The sequence below is a fragment of the Propithecus coquereli genome, unplaced genomic scaffold (assembly GCF_000956105.1).
Source record: "Propithecus coquereli isolate 6110/MARCELLA unplaced genomic scaffold, Pcoq_1.0 Scaffold459, whole genome shotgun sequence".
NCBI classification, from domain to species: Eukaryota; Metazoa; Chordata; class Mammalia; order Primates; family Indriidae; genus Propithecus; species Propithecus coquereli.
Window position 1 is genome coordinate 2,579,630 of NW_012150385.1, and position 20,402 is coordinate 2,600,031.

Consider the following 20,402-nt stretch of genomic DNA (forward strand, 5'->3'; position numbering starts at 1 on the left):
GGTTTGTTACAGTAGTTAGATCATCTGAATAAATAAATACTAACAGCCAAATAGCTGGGAAGTTGTGCTTCTGGCTAATATGGAGTAACAGGGACTGAATTTACCCTTTTTCCTGATACAACTAAACGGACAAAATAAGCGAAACAATCACTCTCAAAATATTGGACACTAAGCAGCAAAGAACAAATCATCTGGATTCCAGGCTCCTCACACTCTTGCTGGAACAACATAGGATATAACTTAAAAGTAAGCAAGCATAATCCTAGCACTCTGGGAGGCTGAGGTGGGAAGATGGATTCAGGCCAGGAATTCAAGACAAGCCTGGGCAACACAGCAAGACCCTGCCTCTAAAAACATTTTTTTAAAAATTAGCCAGTTGTGGTGGTGTGGCCTGTAGTCCCAGCTACTCAGGAGGCTGAAGTGGGAGGGTCGCTTGAGCCCAGGAGTTGGAGGCTGCAGTGAACTCTGATCGTAACACTGCACTCCAGCCTGGGTAACAGAGCAAGACCTTGTTTCTTAAAAAAAATTAAAGAAGTAAGTAAATAAATATTGATTCCTCCCAGGATACTTTCTCCACTCCCTTCCTTGTCCTCATTGTCCTTCCCCTCAGAAAATCCTCCTTTCCCAGGCACAATCCTACCCACCCTTGGAGGCCTTTTCAGGTAACTCTTGCCAGATGGGCTCATCTTGTCCCTTCTCCGAGCCCCAAAGCACGTTTTTCAAGCCTCCACTAGCCCACCTGGGACGCACTCCTTCTCTGTTTCCCACTCTACTTGTAAGGTACTACTGCTCAATTCGCTGGCCAAGCCCCCAACAAGAAGACTATGCTAAATTCTGCTCAATGGATTTACTAAAACGTGGGCGGACGACACAGGTACACAAACACTTCTAATAGAGAGTACACCGTAAGTGGGATGCAGTATTGGGGTGCAGGTACATGTCTTCGGGAAAAGGGTCAGCGCCCCTGCACACTTGGAGACCACTCAGTGGGCCGCTCGTTCCCGGACCTCCTAGGCCGCAGGCTCTTCTTCCTCCGTCAAGGGAGGGAGTGGGCTAGGTGGTGGTGAGGTTCTGATAGCACTGACACTTGTACCTCTGTGGGCCAAGCAGGGCCACCCGCCCTAAGCCCGGAATGACACGGAAAAGTCGTTATCAATGCAGATAAATAGGAACATTCTCAGGTTCACCAGACAGGGCCCCGATTTCTGAACTTTTCATTTTTCCTGGGGGCAGAAGGGAAAGAGGCCTTCGCTCGCCCGGACTCAGGGTTCTGGGTGTGGCTGGGTCCTACCTTAGCCCCGCCGCCCACACGCTGCAGTCCAGCCTCTGCAGCGGGAACCCAGCTCAGTCGCCCCGCCTCCTGGAGGCCGCGGAGTGGTTGCCTAGGAGACGCCCCGTATCTCCGCAGGGCTTCCTGGGCTCTGTAGTCTGCCGGTGGCCTCTCCTGGGGGGTTCGCGCCCGGGGAGACTACAACTCCCAGGAGGCCGCGTGGCGCGCGGGGCGGCAACTGGTGGGCAGGGCTGGGCGATGGGCGGGGCGTCTCCTCGCACCGCCGAGCGCGGGTTGTCCGGGCGCAGAGAAAGATGGCGTCGCGAAGGGTCTGGCTGGGGCCGCGCGGGGTTCCGGCGCTGCTGCTGCTACTGCTGCTGCTGCTCGGGCCCCGGCCCGCGGCAAGCCACGGCGGCAAGTACTCGCGGGAGAAGAACCAGCCCGAGCCACCCCTGAAGCGGGAGTCCGGGGAGGAATTCCGCATGGAGAAGCTGAACCAGCTGTGGGAGAAGGCCCGGCGGGTGAGCGAGAGCCGGGGGACACGGGCGCAGGCCGGGGGGCGGGTGAGCTGAGGCCCGGGGGGGCGGGCGAGCGAGGGCCTGGGGGCAGGGGCGCGGGTGGGGGCTCAGGCCGGGTCTCCTGCGCTGACCGGGGGTGCCGGTTACGAACCCTGTCCTTGGCACAGCCTCTCCAAGGGTCAGGTGGGGCACTCCGACCCCACCTGCGGCAGGAAAGGGACCCAGACGCGAAGGTGATTTGCCTAAGACTGCGGAGACCTAGGTGCTGGCGCCGGAGAGCTGTGGTGCAGCCCAGCGCTGCTGAAGGTTGAGACCGCCGAAGGTTAAGGGTTGCAACGCTGCCCAGCCTGGCCCGTGCGCTGAGCCACTTCTCCAAAGTTAGAGATAGAACCTGGTTAGATCTCAGGTCTCCTGCCCTCCGGGCCTGTACCTTTTCCATCGCTTTATGTCTGTCTATATGGAAGAAAAAGAAAAACACGGTGATGGGCACAAAGACGTGTGCAGGGACAGCAGAAATTCCGGAAGCGAGCCCATTCTTATTAATTTGGGTGAGGGACGTGGGATCAGTTTAGAACACAGGACAAGGCGGTGTTGAAGGTCAGTTTAACAGATGATCTAATCTGACCTTCTTTTTAGAGATGTAGATACAGAAGCCCAGAGGGGAAAGGGCATCCCCAAGGTCACTGGGCCAGTCAGGGCTGAGTGGGATTGCAGCTAACCGATTGTGCTGCCCTGGCTCCTTCACTAACATGATGGTTTTTGTTTGGTGACATGGGTATTTGCAAACTGTGACCTACCCCTCTGAGCTTCACTGTCATCTTTTCTAAAATGACAGGGTCGGATGAGATCCTCTGTGAAGTGTTCCTCTTTTAAGCATTTGTCACTCTTTGAGAAGGAAAGTAAATAATTTGTAAAATAAGAACTATGTTTTGGAAGGCAAAAGAGGAAGAACTTTGGCTGGGGAGAAAGAGGTGGGGGAGGGACTGTTGAGAGGAACAGACTGCAGGGACAGTGGGGACTGATGCCCCAGCTTTGTTCCCAACCAGTGTCTTTGAGGACTCTGCTGGGGAGGGCACAGCAGTGAAGCCTCGTTCAGCCTGTGGAGTGGGCTCTCCATCCTGGAGAGGCAGGACTGCTTCCTGGAGGAAGGGGCTCCTGAGGGACTAGGGCCTCTGAGCAGCAGGGAATAGATGTGACCACGAGTGGCTGGGGCACGGGGCCCTGTCCTCCTCTCTCGTGCCCAGTGTGGGGGGTGTGCCATTCATCTGCCGACTGGGTGGAGAGTCTCCCCAGGATGAGAATTTGGAACAAGGAAGAGATGGGTCTGGATATTTTGGAGGTTGTGTTCAGGGAACACTCTAGGGCCCAAGAACCCAAGGGGCTCCCTTTGCTTTGGTGACCTGGCCCCGAGTCCTCCCCCTACCATGCTGAGCTGCCCTGGTCAGTCCCATCTTGCCCGTCCAGATGCCGCTTTGTCTGCTGCCTCCCAGGACTGGTCCTCTGCGCCTGTCAGCCTCAGTGGCTTCCTCAGCCCCACTCTGGGGCTCACCTGCCCTTGTGCTGCACCTGCATGGTCCTCGTGTTCTCAAGTGCTCAGTGCACACCTGACCTGACATCCCTCTTGCATCTCCACTGTCTGTTCGCTGGTAACTCTGCTGGGGTGAGCTGCTCACCTCAAATTTGGACTGAGGCCTTGGGGCTAGATGACCTTTCTGGTCCCTTCTAGCTCTGAAATTCTACAATTGTACATGGAAGTCTGTCTTGCTGAACAGAATGTGAAGTTCTTCCAGAGTGGGGTTATGTTTTAGGATATTTTGTATGTCTTCCCCACTTCCAGAAAGCCTCATACTCTGTCAGGCAGACCAGTGAAGCACACGCTGACTCATCCTGGTTTTCCTTCTAGATAGTGGAAGCTTACCAGGAGTTGGTGGGAGTGGGGTCCCAGATGGTGAGCCGTCCTCGGTGAGCTGGTGTATAGGCGTCAGACCTGTGGACATCTTTACTGTAAAGGTTGTTCATGGTATCATTGTTCTTCTGGGACGGTCTTCATGCTTCACCTCTTGCTACTGAGAGCACCAGGGTCCTGGGGTGGGCAGGAGGTGGTGCCACAGTTGATTCATAGCAGCAGAGAATTGTTCCTGCGGACAGTCGTTCCCGTCAGCTTCTTACCTACCCCGCCACAGATGGTGGTGAGGTCGTGAAGTGGGGTCTCATGGAAAAGAATGAGGGACGAGCTTTGGCCTGAGTGAGTGCTGCTTTCACAGAGCAGCATCTCATGGCACAGCCTGTCGCCAGTGCTCTTGGCCTCCGAGACTTTCCTTCACCAGCCAGGAAGATTTTTGTCTTTTCTACAATTTACTTTATGAAAACATTAAGCACTTCTTTTCTAAATATAAAATCTAAATATAAAATGTGTACAGCATTACTTAGGGTATCATCGGGTATAGGGTAAGAGAAAGAGTCTGATGAAGTCTTGGCCTAACCTTCTCTTTCCAGCGTGCCTTTCATGGCCTGGGGGCGTGATACCTGCCTTGATGCTTGGGTGCCATGGTAGGGGAAGCCTCTGAGGAGATACTAAAGCACTTTTCATCTTGTTCGATGGGCCAGGGGATTGTTGCTTCATCCATTATGGCATCTTAAGTCTTGACTTCCTGAGAAGTCACCCAGTTCCTGTTTCATAGATGTGCTTTAGGTGGTAGGAACTGGGGTTGCTTCTGCCCAGCCTCATGGTGTTGACATACGTCCACTGTGTCGCAAGACTGCTGAGTGGTGGCGGGAGCTTAGGGCTGTCCTTGGAACTCTGGAGCTGCGGGAGCTGAGCAAAGGCTTCTCTTGGGGAGCCTCTGTGGGAGCTTCTGTGGCCCTCAGGTCTGGGACTTTGTCCCTCTTTAGAGCTGCCATGTCTTCTGGTGACGCCAAGAGGAGCAGTAGCAAGCACGGCTACAGAGCGCTATGGACACGCTCACATCACCCTTGACCAGGGCAGTACAGTTCTGTGAGCTCAGAGTTCTGAGGTTCTGCGTGGTGCGGAGTCCTCAGGTCTGGGCACAGTCAGGGCATGGATACAGATAGCCGGCAGCTGGCCACCTGAGGATGCGAGTGCCCTCTTCGAGCTCTGGGGTGGTATCTTTTGTTCCAGAAAAGCCAACTTTCTTCCCTGCATATTTGCATCATCACTATTTAATATGTGACAGATTCTGTTTTGCACTTGGTTTCCATTAAGCAGTTCTTCTAATTTAACACATTAACGTTTAACTTGAAAGAGGTGAAAGAATGCAGAAATGGGAGCTGGCGTTTGCGTGTGACCTGCTTGCCTTCCTCCTTTCCGAGCGGAGCCGATGGCCGATCTGTGGCACTGCTGCCAGGCAGGGCACTTTCAGCACTGAGCTAGCTCATAGGCAGCGGAAAGTGAGCAGTAGCTCACACGGAATTTAAACCCTCAGTGGCCTAGGACCTGAGAGTTAGTGGTTCGCGAAGGCGGAACAAGGACACTCCCGCATGGGTTCCAGATGGTACAGCTCTTGGAGCACCTTCCCAACAGCACTGGCTCGACTCTCCCAGGGCCCTGGGAGGTGGACAGGAGGAAGTGACAGGTCAGTTGGCCACAGGGGTGAGGGAAGACCACAGGTTACAGGTGATAGTGCCCGTCCTTGAGCCCACCAGGAAGCACACCTGGGCCAGGGCTTTGTCCGCCTGAGGCCTTCAGATCTGCTCCCCAGCAGAGGAACTAGCTGGTGATCAGGGAACACCTGGGTTCTCTGCCCATAGCCCCAAAGAGGGCAAACCCGGGCCACTCACCGCCAGTACTCACTCCACAGAACAGAGCCAGAATCATCTGTCTGCCCCACGGGTGCTGCTCCTGCCACAGGCAGGCTTTGTGCCTAGACAGGAGGGACGCCCTGGGCCTTGGCGCCCTGGGGTAGGCTGCAGGCCCCCCTTTCTCTGAGCATCACAGCAAGTAAGAAGATACACAGTAAGACTCCATGTAGTAACAGCAGCCATGTTCAGCATGTAGGGAAGTAGACAAAGAAGCCCTGTCTCTTGCACCAAGACTTTGTGTCATGAACAGAAAATGGTAAATGTGGGCTTAAAATTGTAAGCAATGTGAGCCCGGGAGCCAGGGCTGCTCTGTGCAGTGGCTTTGTGCCTCCAGAGTGGCCCAGTAGTCTCGTTCAGCTCATTCTTCCCTGTCCCCTGACTTTCCCGACCCCACTGACCTCCCTCGGGAGCTTGTTCCTCATCGCCAAGTTCTTCCTGTCCTGGGAGCACGCAGATCAGATAAGACCTCCGTACACGGCACAGTGGGGTGCTGGGCAGAGTTCAGGGGAGAAGTGGCTGGGCAGGTGGGGCCAGGTGAGGGGCAGTGAGGTGGAGGTGTGTCGGAGCACTGTGTGAACAGGTTTTAAGGTAAGGGAGGGGCCTGGAAATCGGTCCCTGGAGGTGAGAGGGGATCTGTACCAGGAGAGCTCTGAACGACAGAGACCCTGCCCCAGGAGCACCGGCAGGGGAGATGCGGAGAGCAGGGTCAGAGAAACTTCTACAGAATTAGAAACTCTTCCCTGCCCTTGGCCCTGCCATTCATTTGGGGAACTTGCCTATGTGATCTGAATTTTTCCCTAGTTAGATTTTAAACTCCTGGAGAGGTGGGCCTGCACAGCTGGGTGGCCATGGGCTTGGGGTGTGGTTTTGAGAGAAGAGAGGGCGGAGCTGGCAGGTGCCATCACCCAGTTGTCTGGTTTTGCCCGTGGGCCCCTTGAGGTCTAGGGGTCTCCTTGCCCCCAGGCCTGGCTCAGCCCCAAGAGCCCAAGCGGCAGGGAGGAGTGAGCTGCAGGGAGAGGGGTGGCTCAGCCTCCACACAGGCAAGTGGGCCAGGGAGGTTCCTGAGGGCGGACGCTCCAGACAAAGAGGATGGCTCCAACGGAGACACAGAGGATGGCTTTGGAGTCGGAGGAAACTTGCACTCCTGCTGTGCGGCAGGCAGAAGGTCTGGGCCTCCCACAAGTCTCAGGGGACTGTCGGCAGTGTGAGTGCCGCAGAAACAGCAGCTGGATCTTAATTTGACGTTTCCTGTGGATATTGACTCTTTTTACGTAAACTTTTTATGGACATATGCCACACATACTTCAGATATTTGCTTGTGTTGTATTTATGTCTATTTATGTTAGGAAATAGCTAATGAAACTTAAAGATTAATATTCAAAATCTCCAAGGGAAAACAGATGCCGTGTTGAAACTTGCACGATCAGAGACACACACAGGTGATGGCACAATTCCAGCCGGTGCGCCTGGATCAGAGCTCGGAGGAGCAGGAGCTGGGGGCTCCCTCCTGGAGCCACAGAGTGGTCATGGTGGGGAAGCCCCAGGGGAAGTGACATGCAGGCATCCGCTCCAGGACTTGTTTCAAGAATGCAGGTCCTCAGGGAAGTTCACTGGTCTGAGATCAAACAGCTTTGGGAATCAGGGCTCCACCATGCTGATGGGTTCCTTTGCCACAGGACTTTTCAGAGCCTTTAATATTCCTGTGTCACAATGTAAATAGGTGTGCAGCTTTTTCCCAATTAGCCAATGACAGCACCCTGTCTCCATGAACCCTGGTGTGACATCGTGACACATTCTGGTTCACACAGAGCTTGGTAACTCTGCTTTACACAGAATAACCCTTTGCTTCACTGAAGGGTGCGCCTGCCCCAATGCACGCTTGTTACTGATCGGGTCAGAACCAAAAGCCAGGGCTCCTGATGGAGAGGCCAGTGTTTTTCTGTCTTCTGTTCCGCTCTTGGCCTTGTGACCAGCTGTTCTGACTTGGGTGTGGCTTGGAAATAGGCCTTTAAGTTCTGTCTTTAAAAACCCCAAAGCAGCATGCCTAACGGTCACCTTCGCTTGTCCTTCCCTCAGCCCAGGCCCAGAGCTGGATGGGGCAGGGATGGGATGAAGAAAGCGTGCCGGGGGTCGGGGTGGGGAAGCCCTCAGCCTTTGCCCCCTACTTGGCAGCCGGCCAGGCGGAGCGTTGAGGGTTCGTACCTGTGTTGTTTACTCTTGACCAGGGAAGCGAGAGGGTGAGTCATTCCTGACCCAGAAGCATCCAGACCCCTTTAAGAAGCGTCTCACGGTGTCATTGGAGATCATGGTGTACTTCAGAGGTAGAGATTGAGGGTCCTTGGGAAGTAAAGACAGGGCAAATCTGAAATTACAGTGTGGGTTTTGTTTTTTTTTTTGAAAAAGGACTTCTAGGAATCTGTGCTTGCTATTTTCCCCTTGTCTGGGAGCACGACCTTCGCCCCGTGCATTCTGTCTGCCTGGGCAGCATCCCATGTCCCAGGGCAGCCGTGGTTGTGCTTGCGTTTAGTTTTTAAGGTTTTATTCACAAGTTTTCTGTAAATTCAATCTTCTGCTCTCTCTGGTGTTTTAGTTTACGTTCTGTGATAGTTGTGTAGTGTACGAACAATGTAGCGGGCATCTTCACCAAGCCCCTCGTCCGGGCCCCCGCATCCCTCTCACCCTGCTTACCGAGCGACCAGTGAGAGTCACCAGGTGCCAGGGTGAGAAAAGTAGGGTGTCCCGCTATGGGAGCCCAGCGTGGGCATCTGGAGCACTGGCAGCTATAGTTAGCGAAACAGCGCCCGGGCAGACTTGGGGTTTCCAGAGTGTGGCTTGAGACATGTCTGTGCATAAAGGCTGGCTGTCTTTGGACGTTCTTGTCCGTGAACATGTGAGGTTTTGAATCCTGTTGTCAGTGGCCCTAACTCTGTCTCCTCCTGGTCTCCCGGGATCTCCTGGTCATCACCTCCTTGAAGGTCGGTGTCTCGTGCTGTGTCCGTGTCGCTCTGTAGCTGGTTGTCACGGATCCCTCTGTTCTCACTTGGCAGCTCCATCTGGCCCCCGTGAAGCTGGCCGAGCTCCACGCTGACCTGAAGATACAAGAGAGGGAGGAGCTTGCCTTGAAGAAGCTGAAGGTCGAAGGCTTAGACGAAGATGGGGAGAAGGAAGCGAGACTGAGACGCAGCCTCAGCGGTACCTTTGTTCTTGACTCATCCCTTATCCGGAAAGCTCGGGCCACAAGTGTTTCAGGCTTTGATTTTTTTCAGATTTTGGAATATTTGCATTATACCTACTCGTTCAGCATCTCGAATGCAGAAATCCTAAACGCTTCAGTGAGCAGTTCCTTCGTACATGATGTGAAGGAAGTGCTCAAAAATCTTCAGATTTGGGGGCGTTTCAGATTTCAGGTTTTCAGATTAGAGATGCTCAACCAGTGTGTGGGGAAGCGGCCGCCCAGCCTCGGTGGTGCTGGCTTCTTGGTTCCCTCACCTTCGCCAGGAGGGAGGGGCTGCCTGTACAGGGGCTCACCTCCGAGGACAGCACGGCCTTGGCTGTGGCCCCAGCTCCTGTGCTGTTTCAGGAATGTCGTTGGCAAACTGGAGGGAGGGCTGTGCAGGCAGCCAGAGGCCCTGGAGTGCTTGGGCAGCAGAATGCTCAGCCGCCTGGAGGAGGCAGCAGGCGTGTCCCCAGCATCTTGGAGTTCCAGGGAGGCAGGTTTTAACGTTATGAAAATAGCCTTCTAATGTCAGAATGGACTGTGTCATGACGCAGTTAGCGAGCTTCTTGTTCCCGTGGGTATTCAAGAAGAGGCAGAGCAATCGTCTGCCAGGCGCCCAGTATGTGGAAGACACATGTGTTCTCAGGCCCCGAGGTTTTGAAAAGACAAGGTCATGACTGTTCTTTCAGACCCTCCTTCTCTACCATCCTCCCCTCACCATTGCCTTTCAAGCAGGGCTCTGGCAGGAAGAGGGTGGGTCCCAGGCGCCCTGCCCTGTGGGGCTTGGATCAGCAGTACTTCGGAGAGCAGTGCTCCCACTGACTGCTTGCTTGCCTTCTGTCTGGATGTGGAAGAGCAGAGGAGGCACCATCAGGTCCCATGGCGAGCCTGTGCCTCCCTGTGGCCCGACTGTGGGCGCCTCTTTACCCCCCACTCTCTGTGTGACCTGGGCGCACTGCGGGGTCCCCGTGCCCCATTCCTCCTCCTGTCTCATGGGATTGTGGTCATGAACCAAGTGCAGTACTCGCCACCGGGGGCTGGGATGGTGGCTGTTGCTACTGTAGTTGTTGCCCCCGAGTGTGGCCACAAAGCCCCACCATGCCTGGAGTCTGCTCTGGCTTGGTGCTGCCCACATGCTGTCTTCCTCAGGCGTCACAACACTTGGTGACATAAGTCTTCCACAGTGACACAAGTTGCCATTTCCAAAGTCCCTTCCTTAGGCCTAATGCCAGAACATCTACTGCTTAGAACTCTGAGATACTGTGATCCCTATTTGAAAGGCTCAGAGAGGTTAAGTAACTCATCCAGACTTGTGCAGCTGAGAGTAGTGCAGCCAAGATTTGAAGCAGGAGTTTTCTGACTCCAGAGCCAGTGCTCTGTCCCCAGCTGCCCTGCTTCTGCCCTCGGCAGATATCACCAGGCACGCCGTGTTGCTGCGTCTGGAATAAAGGCAGAGAGCTGACTTCATTTCTACTGTATGTGTTCAAGGGTGTGGGCAGAACATAGACCAGGATGTGGTGACAGGGACTGTCAGGTGACGGGGGACAATGGAAACGGTTCTGGATAGTCACCCCCCAACCTGCATGTCTGAGGCCACTCCCAAGGGCCAGGAAAGGAGCCCATCCCGGAGTTAACCCCTGACGGGGAAGGACCTGGCCGTGTGGCAGCAACAGCCTGGGAGGGTCGAGCTGCGAGAGTCCCTCATCCGTCCCAGAGGGAACCAGCCCCCCGGAGGATGGCCCGGAGCCGAGTGGGAGGAGCATGTGAGGCAGAGAGAGGTGGGCTCACGACCAGCTCCTCTCGCTGCGAGGCTCAGCGTCCTCCCTGCGCGTGGCTTCCAGCCTTGGCCGAATCCAGGTCTGTGGCCCATGTGCAGCTGCCTCTGTTTACTGCCTGGGTGATGTTGGTCTCTTTGCTGGTGCCAAGTGAGCTGGCAGAAGATCAGTGGGATGCGAAGAGCTGGCGTCCAGGAAACAGGCCCTGCCGAGCACTCAGGAGGGCGAGGTCTCCTGGGGTACCCATGCTTTCTGAGTGGCGACCGGCCTACCTTCTGGATGTGGCACCTGGGCTCCCCGAGTTCCCTCAGTCCCCCGAGCCATCACGAAGGCTGATGCTGTGCCTGGGGCCATCTAGTGCAGTGTCTAGCCCAGGAGCCTGGGGATGAGAACGGGCGCTGCTACTAACAGCCCTAGGGCACTGACTGTAGCCAGCTCTGCCTGGGCACACCAGGATGTTTGGTCACCTGGCCAGGCCCCAGCACCTTGGGAGCACACCGCCAGGGGGTCAGTCCTGGGATAGTCCCGCACTTCGCTCCAGGGTGCGCTGCCATCCCCACGTCCACCCAACCCCTGGGCCGCCTCACTCCCAGGCGCAGGATGCAGGGTGGGTTGTCCTCTCTGGAGCTCCAAGGCTCCTGCACTCCTGAGGCTACCGCCAGCTTCAGTGCTCCATGCAGAACCCAGCACCCCAGAATCTGGAACCTTCACAGGAGGCTGCCAAGTGTGACTGTGGGCAGTTTGCCTTTTGATGGGATTTTGAGGCAGCTTCTCCAGCCTCTGGCTCCGAGCTCCTGGTGACTCAGAAGACCGGGGAAGCTCCATACCGAGCTTCTAGGGAAGAAGGGGCTAGGAGTTTGGGAGAGGCCAAGTGAGGCCCTGAAGGGAACAGCAGGGCGGGCTCTGCAGGAGGTGGGCCCTGGGAGAGCCCCCTGAAAGGGACGACAGGCAAGCCCTTTTCCAACTAAGGAACAGACGTGGCGGGACAAACAGGGTGTGGGAGGAGATGCTGGAAGAGGCAGGGGCAAGCAGGTGAGTCCTGGATTCCAGGGACATCTAGCAGAGGGCTTGTCCCACAGAACTGTGGTGCCAGTTTGCAAGTCAGAATTCCGGCCTCTGGAGAGCTGCTACCTTGGACAGAGGCTAGACCAACACCCTGGGCTCTACTCGCTGTGTTCCTGAGCACCAGGCTGGTGTTTAGCCCCTGCTCTCATATTAGTAGTGACAATGTGTGATGGGAGCGAACCCGGCCCACACATGAGAGCCCTCTGGGCCTTGGGGGTAACACGTGGGCAGATTGTCTGGAAGCTCCCCCCGACCCCCATGTTGACTGGGCAGCAGCACACTGGTGACAAAATTTCTCCTGGCTACCACTAGTAACTTTCTGTTAGAAGCTGCTGACACCGAAGTGTTTTGTTTTTTTGTTTGTTTGTTTTGTTTTGTTTGAGACAGATTTTTGCTCTGTTGCCCAGGCCAGAGTGCCATGGCATCAGCCTAGCTCACAGCAACCTCAAACTCCTGGGCTCAGGGGATCCTCCTGCCTCCGCCTCCCAAGTAGCTGGGACTACAGACATGCGCCACTATGCTCAGCTAATTTCTTTCTGTTTTTAGTAGAGACGGGGTCTCACTCTTGCTCAGGCTGGTCTCGAACTCCTGACCTCAAGTGATCCTCCCTCCTCAGCCTCCCAGAGTGCTAGGATTACAGGCATGAGCCACTGCGCCTGGCTGAACACTGAAGTTTGTTCTTTAGAAAATGTTTTCCTCCAAATAAAAATGTGATTTGGGCTGTTGGAAAGCTCACCCCGCCATCACACTGCATACTCAGCCAGTGGGGCCTCTGTTCTGTCATAAGAGTTTGCCCCACGGCAGAAATTGGGGCTGTGTCTGTCCTGGGATGTTCCGTGGGTCGCTGGACCTGTTTGTAAATGCTGGGAGGCTTGCAGCCCCCAAGTTTGCTTATATTCTTATTTCCGACAGATCGCAAGTGGTCATCCATAAAACTGGGGTGAAAGGAAACTTCCAGAAAGTGAGAAGCAAACCTGTCTCACCCACTCCGAGAGTTAAGATGTGTTGGCTCCCATTTCTCGAAGGAAACCATGTTAAATAAACCTCCTCTTCTCTCCTAGTCATCTTGGCCAAGTACGGCCTGGACGGGAGGAAGGACGCCCGGCAGGTGGACAGCAACTCACTCAGCGACAGCTCCCGGGAGGACTCACTGGACGACCCGCGGCTGGAGAAGCTGTGGCACAAGGTACCCTTGCGTTTCTCCAGGGCCTCGAAAACCTGCATGGTGTCGAGAGCTGAGGTGGGGCTGCTGTCTGCGCTGCCGAGTTTCAGGCCCATCAGGCGCAGCCCAGGGTTTGGGGCAAGTCTCAGAAGACACTGGTTTCTTAATGGAACTGTGATGCAGTTGTTCTGTGCTCATTTTCCCTTTCCTGTGAATATGTTCAGCTTTCTTGTTTAGAATATGTCTTGCCCCTTCAACATGGAAATTCTATTTGGCTTATAACTATTAGGCCTTCACATATGTAGAATGTGCTTAGCATGTAGTTAACTTGCACAGGATCCTGAGGTAACGTGGCTGAACTTTTTACTTTGTGTCTACTTTTTAATTTTGAGAATTTGTCCCACGGACATGCTTCTGTGATGAGGAAAGGTGTCCTCAGCCAGGGGAGCGTGTTTCGGGTGGGCTTTCAGTGTGGTGTCTGGGAGGAGTGCTGGGCTTGCCCTGCTCTTTTCCGTGGGGTGCAAGCCTCAGGATGGGGTGGGGCCAGGCGTTGGGATGTGGCAGTGTCTTGGTCGGTTCGTGGCGGGGTTTAGTCGAGTCTGCTCCCTTTTCCACCAGCTGCTGGTCTAGAACAGTTTGGATTCCACTGATTTGGGGTCAAGGATTGGAATTCTTGTACCAACCCAATACCAATTCACTATCCTTGGTCAGGAGGGATGTAGCCGTGAAGGGGGCAGAGTTGGAGGGAGGGAGGGTCCTGTGTGGCCTCCCCGGCCGTGCCCTGGACCTGCATTCTCCCTGGGTCACTGCACAGCCTGGGAGGCAGGTGGAACCACAGTGAGGGGACTGGCCCAAGGTCCTTCTAGGAAGATGGCATTGCTGTTCTTGCCAGCCACAGCCAGGAGACCGGGCAGGTGCAGGGGACAGCGGGCTCTAGGACCCTTCTGCTCCCCATACCTGGCCAGCATGGTGTCTGTCTCCCACTGAGCCCAGACACATCCAGGACCAACTTTGGACCTCTCCTCCACAGTTTAGTTTTTGTTTTCCTGCCACACACAACCCAACTAGAGGGTTGTGGGGTCGTAATGGCCAAGAACCAGCCCGAGCACTTTACACCTAAAGGATCCTGCCTGACCACAGGGGAGCTTTCAGCTGGGGGGCATCCAGGCTCCATGGCATGGGCAGACTGGCAAGGCCACAAGGGTTGACTCAAGTTCTTGTTCCCTCCTTAGGCGAAGACCTCTGGGAAATTCTCCAGCGAAGAACTGGACAGGCTCTGGCGGGAGTTTGTGCATCACAAAGAGAAAGTTCACGAGTACAATGTCCTGCTGGAGACCCTGAGTAGAACTGAAGGTGCTCTCTGCCTCTATAGGGAGGGCCTTGCGAGCCCTGTACCTGGGGTGTGCCCTCTCAGTGGGCAGCCCTGGCCCCAGAGTGCCCCAACCCATGACATTGCTGGGTGGGGAGGGACGCACCATGCCCTTTCCTCAGGTTTCCACCCAGCTCGTGCATGGGAATTGCACTGTTTAGGAAGGGCTGTGTTTGATATTGCCCAAATGTATTTGGTCAGATGAGCCATTTCTTAAGTGATTTGGGCAACCTCTGCTGTCACTGGCATCTGTACCCACATCACAGACCAGCAGCTACCACCTTTTTTTTTCCCCCCCCGAGGCAGGGTCTCACTCTGTTGCCCAGGCGAGAGTACAGTAAAGTCATCATACCTCACTGCAGCCTCATCTGCTGGGCTCAACTGATCCTCCTGCCTCAGCCTCCCCATTAGCTGGGACTATAGGCGCACACCACCATGCCCAGCTAGTTTTTCTGGTTTTTTGTAGAGATGGGGTCTCACTATGTTGCCCAGGCTGGTCTGGAACTCCTGACCTCAAGTGATCCTCCCACTTCCCAAAGTGCTAGGATTACAGGCATGAGCTACCTTGCCTGGCCTAGTTGCTGCCTTTTGACTGGCATGACTTTCTCTGATGAGTCTTTTGTTTTGGACTCAAGACCCTTCCCAAATATGTGACTTTTGCTCCCTGAGACAGTTAGAGCACGCTGGAGGCTGGTGACCAGCAGGGAAGGGCATGGGAGCCCCAGAAACCAGAGTCAACCCATGGGGTTAGGCGCATTGCCTTCATCTCTGCCAAGTGTAGCCCCAGAACACATGTGGTCTTGTGTCTCACCTTCGAAAGGAGACGGCACCCACATTACTGTCTAGGGCTACAGGGGCCCACTGAAGGGGGAAACACTTTCAGCCAGAAATGAGAGTGTTTTTGAGCTCTCTCAGCCAAGTGAATTCTAGACAACACCCGGGTGGGCAGGGGCTTGGGGCTGCCCAGGCGCTGGACCTTCTCGAGGAGGAGCTCACCAGGCATGGTGCTTCCGTTTGCACAGACATCCACGAGAACGTCATCAGTCCCTCCGACCTGAGCTCCATCAAGGGTGAGGTACTGCACAGCAGACACGCGGAGCTGAAGGAGCAGCTGCGCAGCATCAACCAGGGCCTCGGCCATCTGCGGAGAGTCAGCCACCAGGGCTACGACTCGGAGGCCGGTGAGCCCCACAGCCCTGACTGCCCATGCCCCTGCGCTGGCCGTTGCTCCTGAGGATGGGGCTGTCTCTGCTTGTGTTTGTGGCGGGCGAGTACATGGAGTAAGCCCCTAGTCACGCTCAGCCGACCTCGGGACTACAGCAGGGCCCCGCCCCCAGGAGCTGTTGCGTGGCTAGCCGCCAGTCCTGCCCTTGTCAGCCACGGCCCCGGGTGGCCACACCTTCCCACATCTCCCTGGGCCCAGCATGCACGGGCCCTTCTGCTCCCTCTCTGGGTCCTCAAGCACGGCTGTCACTGCCCATGGGTTAGTCTCCCTCAGCACAGAAACGGGCGGCCCCACCATCTCGGCAGCTCAGACCAGTGTCCTCACTCGTGCGCTACAAGCCCTCGCTGGCAGGCTGCTCGCTGGGTTTCTCCTCGCTCAGGACCCAGGCCAGGGAGCCCTGCGCAGGGTTTACATGGAGTGTGTCAGGGCGTCACTTCACGTAGCTTCTAATTGTGTGTATTTGTTCATGCTACAAACATGCATCGCATGCTGGCCATGTGCCAGATCCTGCTCTAGACTCACGGATGCGGCAGCCAGTGAGAGATGTGTTTGCCGTGTTGAGACCACAAGGCTGGCTTCTGTCCACAGGTGCCGGGCAGAACTACCTCCTCTCTAGCACAGTGGTCACATGGGGCTTGGCGCCCAGCTCCCCTTGGCTGGCTCTGTGGCGGCAGCTGTGTTATGCAGGTGTCAGCCGTGTGCCTCCCCAACCCCCGGCTCCCTGCGCCTGCCGTGGTGGTGGTACCTGCATGAGGGTTCACTGCGTTACTGAAGGGAAAAAGGGACCCACGTGAGCCTGGCTCTGGTCAGTGCAGCAAATGGCAGCTCTGACCTCCCTCTCTTGGGCTGTCTCCTGCGCATCCAGCCTGTTCCTGTAGTTCTTCCTGCTGGTCTGCCTGGTCATTCCAGCAACCCCTGTGAGCCCAGGGTTCTCGGGTCCTAGACAGGAAGCGTCAGTACAGAGGAAGGAGCAGAGCTGCCGTGATGGGCTCACTGGGCAGGCCACTTGGTCCAGTCTCCTCCGAGGTGGGGGAGGCATCTTCCACCGCATCCTCTCTGAGCACCAGCGCAGGTTGAGGAGCTCAGTTTGGTTTGCTTTGCTTAGGAGCTGGGAGGGAGGCAGCCTGACAGTGGCCGGACAGTCTTTAACTGAGGGCCTGAGCAGCCTCTGCAGCAGGCCGCCCCTCACCTCGCCATACGTGTCACAGCAGCCAGGTGCTCGCTGTGGAGCTCCCGGGCACAGCTGCCGGCTTCTATGTGTTTGGACACAAAGGAAAAGTATTCCCTTTGACCAAAGGGAAAAGGAAGCCACGTTCCAGCCATGTCATGTGAGCTGTAGCCTGCCCCGCTGTGCCTCCAAGGACGCTGAAGGCACGAGCGCGCTCTCCCACCCCCTGCGCTCACACAGTCATGGTTGGCTCACACCCACAGCTCCCTCGGGCTGGATCAGCCATGTGAGCCCCTCGGCTCCAGTGCATGCACCGCGTAGACCACTGAAGCTGCTTTTGCTCTTGCGCAGAGTTCGAGGAACCCAGAGTGATTGATCTGTGGGACCTGGCCAAGACAGCCAACCTTACTGAGAAGGAGCTGGAGTCATTCCGGGTAAGGAGAGTGCAGGTCGATGCCGTCTCAGCAAAGTTATCTGGCAGCCGTCTCTCCTTTTGAACCCTGATGAGGTGGCAGGGATTCTTTTGCTATTTTTTCCTTAATCATACAGTGAACAAATGCATGTTTTTGTCTAGACCCTTTTCCTTCTTGTCCTCTGCGTCCCTCTGGCGTCCTCGTAGTGGCCTGCGTGGGACCGTGTGTGCACGCCCCTCCCAAGAGGCCTGCAGTCTGCAGGGACGGTGGCCCCTGTTGGGTGCCTCTGCCTTCAGGGGGCTCTGCTTAGCCTGGGGTGGACGTTCTGTGCACGAGGGGTGCTGAGAAGGGGGAGGAGGTGGCCCAGTTGTCTGGTGGGGCGGGGGCTGCTGGGAGCTGGTGCTTTGAAGTATTTTGCGGGGGAGACACTGAAACCCTACACTGGGGCCGTGGGCCTTGAGGGAAGGGGCTTTGGTTCCTTCGTTCATTCATAACATCTGAGCGGCGGCCTAGTGTGGGTCCTGCTCTGACAAAGCTGTGTGTGCTCAGTGGGTCATGTGAGCATGCGAGGGTCAAGGGTCAGGGAAGGACTGGGCCGTGGCGGGTGAGGGGGGCTGGGGGCACCAGCATCAACTGGGATTGTTTGGAAGGGGACTGTTTCGGATGGAAGGGAGTCCTGGAGCATATAGAGTTCTGGATCATTCTGGTGGGTGGCCTTGAGGAAGCAGCAGGAAGCAGGGCAGCCTGTGAGCAGTGATCTTGGCAGGAGCTGGAGTGCAGCGGGGTCTGTATGTGTCCCTGAGTTCAGTGATGTCCCCATGCCGCGCATCCATCTTGGGCCTGGTCCTGCCCTCGTGGAGCTTAGTGCTTCCATGGCCCCAGGAAGGGCCCTTTTAGACACCCAGGAGGGGTCGGGGCTTCTGGGGTACCTTAGCTGGGAGCAGGCACCCGTGTGGGGCTTGGCAGGAGGAGTGGGGAGAGTGGGTCGAAGCCAGCCAGGGCAGATCTGGGACCATAGTCTGGCTGGGGTCCCAGACACAGCATGAGGGCGGGAGGGAGAGGGCAGGGCGCAGTGGCAGCCACGGGTGTCAGCCTGGATGTGGGGTCAGCGTGAGGAAGGACCCGGACACCCAGTAGGTTGGGGTGGGGATGCCGTCACAGAGATGGCAAGGAGGTTGGGTCAGGTCCGGCAAGAGGGAGGTGCAGACTCGTGCCGGGTGGCTGTGATGGGCCCTGGGGCTTCCGTTCAGAGCTAGTTAGCCAGTGCCCATCACATTGTCTTCCAGGGTGCTGCCCGGGCCAGCCTGCCCTCCCCGTCACTACTAGGTGTGTCCCTGTGCCTACTGTGTGCCCCGCCCCTGCATCCCCATGGGTGATGTTGGTTTAGCAAGGCCCCGAATGGCACTTAGGGCTTGTTGTTCTAGGAGGAGCTTAAACATTTTGAAGCCAAAATTGAAAAGCACAATCACTACCAGAAGCAGCTGGAGATCTCCCACGAGAAGCTGAAGCACGCGGAGAGCATGGGCGACGGGGAGCGCGTCAGCCGCAGCAAGGAGAAGCACGCGCTGCTGGAGGGCAAGACCAAGGAGCTGGGCTACACGGTGGGTCCCGCCCCGCAGGCCCGGGAGGCGGGAGGAAAGGTGGCGAGGCCCCCTGCAGGGCTCAGGGCTCAGGGCTCCAGCTGACCCAGCTCTCCTTACGCTTCCTGGGCAAGATCTAGCCCATGTCTCTCGGGTGTGCAGGACAACGACGGCCAAAGTGGTCTGCGCTGGGAAGCTCCCAGCGCGTGCAGTGTGATCTCCTGACCCTCGGGTGAACAAGAGTCCCAAGGCAGTGTCCTCATCCCCTGTGGTGGCCAAGATGGGGCGTGACCTGGGCGCCCTGCAGCGGGTGCCGGGTGGATCGTTTGTGATAACCCGCAAATCGGGTTCCTTCCAGCCCTTTCTGCAGAACAGCCTCTGGGTCAGGTGGTGGAGGACAGGCAGGAACAGGGCTGGGAAGCCAGCAGCACAGAGTTACCGCAGAGGCACCAGAAGCTGTGGACACAGTGCCAGCTGCTTCCACAGTGAATTAGGGGCTGGGGGCTGCAGTGGGCAGGAGTCTCTTTTGTGCCTTTTTGCTGATTTGAAAGGAAACAAAACTTTAGAAATAAACTAAGGCCAAGGTGTGGAGAGGAGAGGGTGATGTGGGTCTGCACCTGCCTCTGGCAGGGAATGAGGGGAGAAACCAGCAGCCTGTGGCCCAGAGGCTCGCCAGCAGGGCAGGAAGCAGAGCCTGAAGTTAACGTTGTAGCCTGAGAATTTGCAGGGAGTTCACCTGTGATGGGCAGAGATGAAACATGAAACTCGTCTAGCTTCACCTGACCATGGAAGAAAGATGCATCGTTGGCTGAGAAATCCGTAACCGGGCAGGGTCGGGGGCCGGGAGGGAGAGGCACCTTCGCCCACAGCCCCATCCCAGAGTATTTCCCATTGTTGCTCTTAAAAATGATGACAGATGACGAGAAAACATAGTTTTCCTTTTCAGTAGGGTCTGCTTCCAGCTGTTCGTTTTTAATATTTTTCGGTGGATGTTTTCTAGTTAATAGTGAGCTGCCTTTATGATTTCTTTATGACAACTTCTGGACAGGTGGATAATTGCAGAGTAGGTTAGAGAGCTCGTTAGATCGTGCGTCTCACGATGGCGAGCTGTGACCTCATGGAACTGGACTACGCCGTGTCGTCCTCAGCTGATGCACTGCTTTCCGCCCACAGGTGAAGAAGCACCTGCAGGATCTGTCCAGCAGGATCTCACGAGCTCGGCACAATGAGCTCTGAAGGCGTCGCGAGCCCGGCCCGGCAGGGAGCATGCGAAGGCGGCCCAGGGGTTCGGCGGCAGCATTTACATGGACAGCCACGGGGAAGGTGGTGGGGGGCTAGTCACAGTTGTGGCAGGAAGGACCGTTTTAAATGACTGTTCACTGGCTGCCAAGGCTTCGTCTTGGATCCAACTTCAGTCCCCTCTCTGGTTGTGGGGCTCTGTTTCCTCTCCAGCGAGCATGGCAGTCACACTCCGGTGAGGGCCCTGATGTCCAGCCACCTGCCAGTCCTCTACTACAACAATGCAGTTTGTATCAAAAATTTTACAGTTCTGCCACTGGAAATACTATGTACAAAGTCCTTAAAAATACAGTGCAGTGTTTAGACCATCTAATACTGACTCAATGTCATGGCGGCTCTGGCCAGAGCCAGCCCACAGTGGAGCCAAGCGCTGGGTGGTGCAGCTCTGGGGCCCTCTGCTGACTGTGGTTTCTGCCCTCATGCTCCTTATCCGCTCCTGTCCCCTCTGCACCCCCAAGGTCTTTGCAGCCAGCCTGGCTCAGAGCCAAAGCTCTTGAGAATTGAAGATGAAGATGGCAGGGC

General features: G+C 56.1%; 1 protein-coding gene across 2 annotated transcripts; it reads left to right on the forward strand.

The window, feature by feature from the left end:
• The first annotated feature begins 1,577 nt into the window (after positions 1-1,577).
• On the forward strand, positions 1,578-20,201 carry LRPAP1 (low density lipoprotein receptor-related protein associated protein 1). 2 transcript variants are annotated; one of them, XM_012655051.1, is made up of 8 exons: positions 1,578-1,791; positions 8,655-8,799; positions 12,726-12,850; positions 14,059-14,179; positions 15,218-15,376; positions 16,940-17,022; positions 18,426-18,602; positions 19,755-20,201. In XM_012655051.1, the coding sequence occupies exons 1-8, from the start codon at positions 1,585-1,587 to the stop codon at positions 19,815-19,817; spliced, it is 1,080 nt and encodes a 359-aa protein (XP_012510505.1). In that variant the 5' UTR covers positions 1,578-1,584; the 3' UTR covers positions 19,818-20,201. The 2 variants fall into 2 exon arrangements, with proteins under 2 accessions (XP_012510505.1, XP_012510506.1); XM_012655052.1 differs by having other exon boundaries at positions 18,477-18,602.
• Positions 20,202-20,402: the final 201 nt, after the last annotated feature.

What these genes read in the sequence shown, in the direction of transcription:
- LRPAP1 (XM_012655051.1), top strand. Translation starts at nt 1,585, where the DNA reads ATGGCGTCGCGAAGGGTCTGGCTGGGGCCGCGCGGGGTTCCGGCGCTG. An exon ending in TGTGGGAGAAGGCCCGGCGG is followed by an intron (nt 1,792 to 8,654) that starts GTGAGCGAGAGC and finishes CTCACTTGGCAG; the next exon opens with CTCCATCTGGCCCCCGTGAA. An exon ending in CCAAGGAGCTGGGCTACACG is followed by an intron (nt 18,603 to 19,754) that starts GTGGGTCCCGCC and finishes TTCCGCCCACAG; the next exon opens with GTGAAGAAGCACCTGCAGGA.